At 45.4% G+C, this 9,007-nt stretch overlaps 1 protein-coding gene across 1 annotated transcript in view; it reads right to left on the bottom strand.

Annotated features, from left to right (window-relative positions):
- Positions 1-6,240: 6,240 nt before the first annotated feature.
- Positions 6,241-9,007, bottom strand: part of LOC149348246 (uncharacterized) — a 28,372-nt gene continuing 25,605 nt past the window's right edge. Inside the window, exon 9 of the mRNA XM_089541708.1 lies at positions 6,241-6,526. Coding sequence (XP_089397834.1) covers positions 6,377-6,526 — 150 coding nt within the window. The 3' untranslated portion in view covers positions 6,241-6,376. The remainder of the gene's footprint in view (positions 6,527-9,007) is intronic.

The raw sequence follows: 9,007 nt of genomic DNA, 5'->3' as shown, positions 1-9,007 counted from the left end.
CTAGTGATTACAGGTCATTTCTTTTTCTGCCTACTTGTCTAGAACGGAGCTGCCACTAGCCATCTGCAGGTAGAAAGTCAGCGTACAAAATGGCGGCAATATTTTCTCCATTGTTGAAGGCAGTAACTTTGCCTGAACGAAGACTGTCCCTACAAAGCTCCTCAACCTCTTCCTTGGTCTAAGACTGGTTCATGAGTTCTGTTTTAGGATATGAAATCTTTCCGGGTGTTCCATATTAGGTTGCTTTGACGAGACCTGCTTAATCCAGTTATTTCTTGTTCCCACATACGGTGCTATGTTTAATCACTGTATGTTTCCTTACAACTGCATCTTCTCTCTGCATGAATGGTTCATGATTGGTTCCTTTCTTCTACGAGAAACCAAATTAAAGTAAACGGTTTTGCTACCTCTTGATTATACATTCAAGAAAGCACTGAAAGCAATCGAAGCTGCTTACTCGACGTGGTGTAACTGGGCATCGCAGCTGCACAAAGGGATGAAGTAAGGAAAATATGATTGTTTTTACGTTATAAAAAAGAACTTGAATAAAGAAACTTTGTTGTTTCTTTGTTGAATTTACCAGCAAGCAAGAAAGCGAAGAAAGCTACTCACGAGAGGTTGTGGAAGTTTGGGTTACAGCTGGAAGAACAGTGAGATGGGGAGAAGGTCATTAAAGAACCAAAGGATAAAGTAACCATAAAAGTCAAGCGGGGATAAAAGTCTCTTAACAGCCGCATGTCCGGCGGGAGAAACTGCCTGCAAATCTTTTTCGTCTTATTTATAATGGTTTATATGCAGTGTAAAGAAATATTGCTGCGTTTCAATGATTAAAAAAAATAGTACATGACTCTCGTTGCATTTGCAGGCTGTTGCTCCTGTCCGGAAGCCTATTGAGCTCTCTAGTGTGGTCCATAGTGAGGAGGAGTAAAAACCGCAATACTTACGATCAGTATTAAACTCTAATGTGAGTAAAAACGCGTTAGAGATTAGTACATCAACGTGTGAACTAATCATTTCGCGCAGCCATTGAAACAATTATCAAAAGAATAGGTTTTTGAATACATAGGCATAGCACCAAAGAGGTATTAAAAAGCTAGGTAAGAATGTGCTCTTTTTCGCGATGTAACATAACATATGCGCAGCGCAGGTGTAACTGATGCAACATCGGGTCAGCAACAGCGTAGCCGACACAACGCATCTCCATGTGATAGAGATGTCGTTGTGAGTAGGAGCGTGACTGCGTACATTGAATTCATCACGGATATGCTCGTGCAATCGCGCAGTTTACCTTCAGCCAGAAAAGCATTTGAGGCACCTCCGTGGTCAATAAATACCTTTGTATTTTCTATTTGTAGCGGTGCACTTGATCCAGCAGCCCCCGTACTTCTGTAATGTACTTCTACTTCTGTAAAAAAAAAACTGCCTTTTGAGCGCCTCTTAGATGTTCGGTGTTTCGTATAAATAGCGCCTGCAAGCAGGAAGGTAGTGTAAGCTTAATATGTATTTGGCTGGTTGATCTTGAAGTTCATGCAGTTACCGGAGCTAATTTAACATTGATGTGGACCCTTAAGACCGACAGCGATTTGTGACGAACGATCCAAACGTGTTCGCAACACAAGTAATCTTCCTCGCGCTTATCGGATCGGTTTGTGTTGGTGTGTGTGCAAGAGTGTCGGACTGATTGTGCCAAGCCTTTTGCTGCTTTTGAATGCACTGGGCCTGGGTAGATTTCAGCACATCTCCCGCTGTGAAAGTAAGTTGAATCAATGGCTGTTTCTGCAGGTCTGCAGATCTCACATCTTGCAGCAGGTAATCTGAAAGTAAAAAGCAGCACCACGCAATGTTTACCGATTTACAATAAACGCAGATGCACACCCTATGCGAAATAATAGAATGTGAATATTTCCGAGCGATTCCTTGTTCCCACTCTTTATGTCTACACAGTTCGCGATGCCACAGATAACGATGCTGGTCGTTAGTATAACCAATACTCTAAAAGCAAATGATAAAATGCAACCTCACTAGCGCCCAAGCAATAGGTTGCCACTTACATGAGAAAATTATCATTATTCTAAACACCTTATGTGTTATAAGTAATGTTCAAAGTAGGTTTAAATGGCAGTCTCTGCAGGAGTGCCGTATTATAATACCACTGGTCACACTGCCAACCTTAAACGAAACTGTTGAACTCCCCCTACTTTCTGAAACTCTAATGGTTACTGTGTCTGCTAAACATTTTGGCAAGGACAGAAATGGCTCAGGTTCTAACTACTGCGCTGCTAATTTCACACTAACAACGACTATTGCACGAGTTGCCTTCTTCACTGGATATAAAAACTGCATTAAGAGCTTAGAGCCTTGTGCGTACCGTCCTTATTAGCATCTCATATATGCATAGAGCGTCCGGTCCAGTGGGATTATCAACCCAAACCTTAACTCTGTTCGATTCTGCAGCAGTGTCTTTGCACGCTTGACAGTTCAGCGAAGCATTCTCAGGCAGGTCATATAGTCGCTATTTCAGAGGGGACAGGGGCGCGTTTAGCCGACTGAGCTTAGTGAAAGGCAACCACTCATTCTATGCACGGGTAAAGAAAAGCTATTCGAAAGCAAATAGTCCTTCCTGACGCCTTGAAGACGAAACATTAAGAACAGGCAAGACACCACGACAGTTGTAGATTGAAAATTTGCCTACCTTCAGATTTTATGATCACCTTGAGGTAGCGTGACCCCCTTATGTATGTCATCCGCGGAGCAATGACCTCAATGTGCGTCATGAAAGAATTTTTCCACAAAATTCTGCGTGAAATTTGATTTTAACCAGTACACAGCACAAGTGCACAGGTCTCTACTTTTTCTTAGCGAACTGCATTTCTGACCGGAATTTTCATCTAACGTCAGCAGTAGCCAATTTCTTTGTTATTCAGTGTAAGGGTGCTAATGTGGAATTAGCTACCAATTGTATTGTTCAACATTTCATCTTTCTCGTTTTCCGGTGAAACCGCATACGAAAAAATGCACTGACAATCAATGTCATCCATCTGGCACAGTTTACATTAACATTACTGCTCCCTTTGGACGTAGCGGCCGCTGCAGCTTAAGGTTTCAGACCGTGCAAGCGGATGGCGTGACGCAGTGTATGAATTGACACACCGTACCTATCTTCAGCTCTCCCTGCCCCTCGACGCTGCGCAACTGAAGTGAGAGGTTCTGTTCGACTCCGGCAGATTGCAGTGTCCCTTTCGCCACACGACACATTTCCAACCTTTTTTCTTTCTCTCTTCCTCCTCTCATTTGGATGTCGAGAGGGAATTTGTCGTTCCCATTCTTCCTGCTTTCGACTGATGTTTCACTCGCCAACCCCGGACACGTTTTGCTAGAGCGGGTATTTGAATGCTAACGCATTAAAAGCCAATGTTCAGCCTAAAACGAGGTTCACTCACTTCGCTCCTTGGGAAACTGGTGTCACTAGGCCTCTCCCTTTTACCATACTCTAGGCGCTCTCTCGAAATTGGGGAAGGTCTGCTGGTGCGGCCCAGTTTTACTTGAATTTTTTGGTTGATACCGCGCCTTGAACACGGCTTCCTGAGGCCCGGGTAGATGTGATCAGTTGGCAAGGTTTCATATGCGCTGGGGAATGGCGGCGGACGCTGCTGGTGTCGGGAGGCCTCCAAAGCAGCCTTGGGCGTTGCGGCAGCAATCAATGGCCGCCGAAGACAGCAAGCAGATTGCTCTGATTCCTTGTTCTTGGCTGCGAAAAACCAGGAAGATTACCTTTCGAGAGCTGTTTTCATAATAAAATTGATTTCCAGATTACACTCCTATAGGAATAAAACTTGATATAAGGAACATGTGATGAGTACCAGGCAAATATCCATAGGGTTCGATGTTCTCAATAACCCGAAATAACGAGACAAAGAACCCCTAAAACCGGTTTAATAAAGTTTTTCCGCCTATAAATCAGCAAAAGATATGTAGATTTTTTACTTGTTTTCCCAAAGATGTCTCGCAGCTTATTTGCAGTGTGCCAGTAGTAATTTCTAGGCAATCAAGGCACGGCTATAGTTTTGCTTCAATGGGGCTACAAACTGCGCCGTTCCATGGAACAAAGGACTCTTCCGGAGCGGTTGGAGCAATTCGGAACCCTTTCGCGGACTTTTTTAACGCCCTGGCGCGGATTTTGGGGAAATCCGAAGCTGCGGTCATTGCTTGGTGCCGCTATACATTCGAGCTTAAGTGGCGGGAAAATGCCTTCTTCTATTTTACGCATTGCCCTATATAACGAAACAATTCGTGGCTACTCTTCAATTACTTGAATTGAGTATTAGCTGTAGTTTCAGCATGACTCGCGAAAAAAGTGAAGTGCGCAGGTAATCGAATAGTTAAAGCAAATTAAAGTGCTTTTCTAAGATTTTTGCAGCTATGACTCTCACAGCACCAGCCACAACGCTCGAAGCCTCATGCTAGGGAACACGCACCCTGCATATAGGTGAAGAGCAGTGTTTGGTGATTCAGAGCAAAGTAAGTCCTCCTTACCTGCAAAACAGCTCGAGCTACTAGTATGCCGCGTATGATGGCAAATTTTAAGATGGTGTGGTAGTTCGCAGCAACCGTCAAAGAAGACGACCGGGATAGTACAAAAAGGTCGCCTTCATGTCAATATACAAGAGCGCAGCAGACAGCGTAAAGATTCATCGACACGAACACACGGCAGGTACTGTGGTGGGCGCGAGAGACAGCGGCACCCAGGCACGACTCGACAGCACGGCAGAGTGTATGTGAGTACGCGGTAGTCTGGCAACACTCACAATACGTCTCGGTTCTCGGGTGACGCGAATCCATGGGTCCTGCACACAAATCGCCGTCCCCGCAGTCAGAGCCTGCGGCACGGAGGCGGATCATAGCCGTTGCTGTGTTGCGGCTCGCGAAGACGTCGGTCATCAAGGTGGAGATCCGACGCATTCAGAACGCTTCGGCACGACGCGGCTCTCCGCCGTACTTGCGCATCGGTGACAGCGACGCCATCTGCTTTCGAGCACCAGAACGCACCACACGCACGCGCCACAACGTCGTCGTCAACAGACGCCGGACCGCTCCAGCAGCGCCACCACTACACACGGTCTCATGCATGTAATGAAAAAATTGCCTGCGACAGTAGTTCAGTTGCTATGAATTTGGCTCCTTCATAACGACCCATTATGGAGACGGAGGAAAAATGGAAACTTAAGTGTAATGGGATTTTGGAACCCGCTGAACGCATGGCGGAATAACTTATAGCAGGGTCCCTCACAGCATACTCGAAGCCACCAACGTTGCTTCGGGGGTGAAAAATGTGTAATCTCCATTCACCGAATGTGGCAGAAAGTGAATAGAATAATTGCGTGTAGCGGGGTGGGAGAGCGCCCTAGAAGATGGTAGCCTGCTTGTGCCTCGTGCGGTCCAATATATAAATCTAGTATAGAAAACGCCTATATTCAGCGACAGTTATTTCTTTCTCTTCTACACTGGAAAGAAAGCTACCGGGGTGGAGCATAAGTGTTAACGCAGTAAATAGTTCAACCGCACAACAGAGCGCCTCGCCACCAGACGCTTTGTTCTCCCCATAGTGACTTCATTCTGTCGATGGAGACGCTGCCGCCATCTGCCCAAAGACTTGTTTAGTGAAAACTCTCGTCTGTGTTGGAACCAAACAAGGCACCACGTGCGCGTGTTTCAACTGGATAGTGTAGTTTAATACGGCCTGGGCCACCAAATTTCTCATTGTTATGCGAGCGTATTAAATCTTGCTATAAATGGCCGATGAACAGGTCTGAACCCCCATCATAGAAACAACTAAGGAAAAACAGAAATAGGCAAAAGCTTGTATTTAATAATGTTCATTTAACCTCACCGATGTGCCGGCTGCTTATATAGACCAACAATACGACTCTGCGCCCTGGAAGCAGACCTACGGTCAATATCTCTTCCAAGATTATCAGATTTGCTCTGGTTTTTTTTATCCCACTGTAGCCCACAACAGAGGCTTGTCATAAAATAGTTCCATGTTTCTCCATGGTGTATTCATTTTTCAGTGTTAAAATGAGTATCAGAAAGGATATTCGGCTTTTACTGAGCGATTGATTTTCGAAGAAAATTGATAAATATCAATGAATCTCAAGTGAAAACATAAACGTGGTGGATAGTGGCGTCATATCCGCCACAGAACCACGTCTTCACTGTTGTCCTTTATCTCGCATAGTGCACTGCGGTCGAATGGCAGCAACAGCTGCTGGGCCGCCATTTACAGTGCCTCATACATCTTTGAGGCGCACAAGAGTCGTTCTCCCGCAATAGACTTCGGTGGTCTCTGTGGTGAGAGTGCCAGAAACAGTTGCCTTGATTAAGCCAACTCGCGCATCTTGCGAAGACGGAACGAGTCGCCACCACAAATACTGGTAGCCAAGTTGAAGGTCAGGTCGTGCGCCAGCCAGACTACTGCGTGTGTATTTTGTGGGTCCAGTGTCGCTAGCAAATTCTTGGCGCTGTTCATCTGGAATAGAAACACATCGGATCTTGTTAGCCATACCATAGATTGCGCGGACGTCTGAAAAGCATGCTCTTTCATGATTATTTCCTTTTGGCTGATGAAAACAACTCAGTGGGACACGACGTTACGACGCACGAAGTGTAAAAGACCAGCCCTCTCGATGGTATAATTTGTTGAAGTATCGTTCTCAGAGGCAGTACTATTATGATTCTTATTGACGTACTCGTCAAGTGTAGTGCTCTTTTTTCTTCTCTTAACATTTATACGTGGCCCCTGCTTTTTTTTTCACGAATAGTTTCACAGTTCCAGCTTGTAATAAATAGAAGCAGTCACGAACGAGTTCCATTAGGTTCCTTCGGGAATCTATTTCTCGTATGCGGGAAGTTTACTTTTTAAACATCGCCGCGCAGTCCGTTGTCTGCGCCAAAGTACTGGCTGATCTGTCTATCCCGCCGCGACCCATGACCTTTCGAAAGAATCTTTGATATACTTCGATTTGTGCGAAAAAATAGTCATGGTCAAGGTCTCCAAAAAACTTGCACACGTTACTCTATGGGTAAACACCAGAAGTCCTCTTTCTTCCCTCGGCTTTTTTAAAGCGCTTCGACCGCTGATCACGTTTCCAGCTGCACACGCTCCTTTTCATCGCTCATCTCCGTTGTTTACAAGTCCATCCTTACTCTTTCTGCGCAATTAATTGTTCACTAACATCGGACATTGCATATCGTTTACCAAATGTCCACTGTTTTACCAGCGTAGCGCGTTGAACCGGCTTCTCCGGTCTCCCTGCGCCCATCGTGTACAGTTACGTACATTGAGAACTTGCAGCTGTTTCTCAGAGTGTGCACAAACCAGGGCGAATTTCTTTGTTTCAGGGGAATTTGCCTTGCCTTTACATTGCAAACAGGGCGCTTTTTATCTAGCGAACGCAGCAACAAATGTTTACCCTCATCGCGCAAGCTTCTCGTGTAGTCCGACATGATTCACAAAACGCATTCCTGCTTCACAAAACACATTTACTATGGTGTTTTAAAAAGATTACTTCTAAATGATGCTGCATACAATCGCAGACTCTTCTTCAGAGCACTCGCCAACCGTTAGCAATCACCTGTTTGCATGGATACTCTGTAAAATGAGAATAATATTTCTGAAAGTTTTACTAATAGGCCGCGTTTTCGCTCCGTTTTATACATACGCTTTATACGTTTTATACATTCACCACCTGGTATGGAATGAACTTGGTTATTCTTCGTGAAGTGACATCATAGGTGCATCGTGAAATTAAAAAACTGCTACGAAAACTTTTGCTGCCATCTCTTGCTTAGGGCGTTCAGCCAACTTTTTACTCCCAGTTGAATCGAGCTTCCATTACCCCCCCCCCCCCCCCCCCCCGCTATGCTAGTTAACACGGTTATGGTCTATGCCTATAACTGCCCCTCTCGGACATGAAGACAAATAGACAAATCAAATTGAGGGTAACACACGAGGCGAAGACGGAGGAGTAAGGCATAACAAGCTCAGAATACTAAAAATAGCAACGGTAGTGCCTTCTCTCGTGCGAACCTCGAGCCATTCGAGGATTTGTTTATCTGGCCAAGAATAACGTGCCTGTGATGTAACATTCTTGTTATTTAATAATGATGTCATCATTTAGTAGCTCGTACACTTCGAAGACAGCGCTGGCTCCGCATCATAAGCCGCCATATTTTGAACGTGTGGGCTTCTATGCAAGCTACGTTACCCCTTGACATGTACATTGGCACGGATGCACCTGTTAGACCACACGTATGCGATCTACAGTTGCTTGGCACCGAACAGCGTCTGGACACTATTCTAGAGCCGCCATGCTGGGCTAACAGTGGTTCATGTCCTATCGAATAAAAACTCTCCAGGGCGCATAACCAGCAACAAAAGCCGATAGCTGCGTCATTAGGCAGTTCACCAAAGCCAAACTTGCGTACTCACACAATGTAATGCTGAGGAAGGAGATGGTCGTTTCCCCGTGTCCTGGAGAGTTTTGTCTCTGATAGTACAGTTCAAATTTTTTAGCGATGTCACGCGAGTGTCGACTATCAAACTGACTGCTCGCTTGATAAGCGCACGATGACGGTGAAAACTGATACACTCGGCGAGCGCTCCCACATGCGCTCGCAGCAAAGACCAAGGCTACTGACGTCTGCCTGTAAGGCTGTTATAAAGCCACGCGTTGTCCCCGATTTCTGCTATCGTTTATCGCAAAGTTTGGCATACTAGCCGCTGAAAGCCAGATGTCAGCGCCAGTATTCGGTTGCGTTTATTTTTTCTTTACGTTTTTATCTCGCAGTGGGACACTGGTGGGCACAATCGCACGCGACTCTGAGCAGTGTGCTAGCAGCTAATGCCATATTGCTTGTCCTGAACATGTCAAAGAATGTGATAAGCGGTGAAACCAATCAGGGGGATTTGAGTGCGTTTAGGAAGAATCGGGACAGCAGCTTGGGCATG

Source organism: Amblyomma mixtum, chromosome 4 (genome assembly GCF_055824585.1).
Source record: "Amblyomma mixtum isolate Tamu chromosome 4, ASM5582458v1, whole genome shotgun sequence".
In the NCBI taxonomy this organism is placed as follows: Eukaryota; Metazoa; Arthropoda; class Arachnida; order Ixodida; family Ixodidae; genus Amblyomma; species Amblyomma mixtum.
The sequence above is the reverse complement of the archived record's forward strand: the minus strand, read 5'-3'. Positions and strand labels throughout refer to the sequence as shown.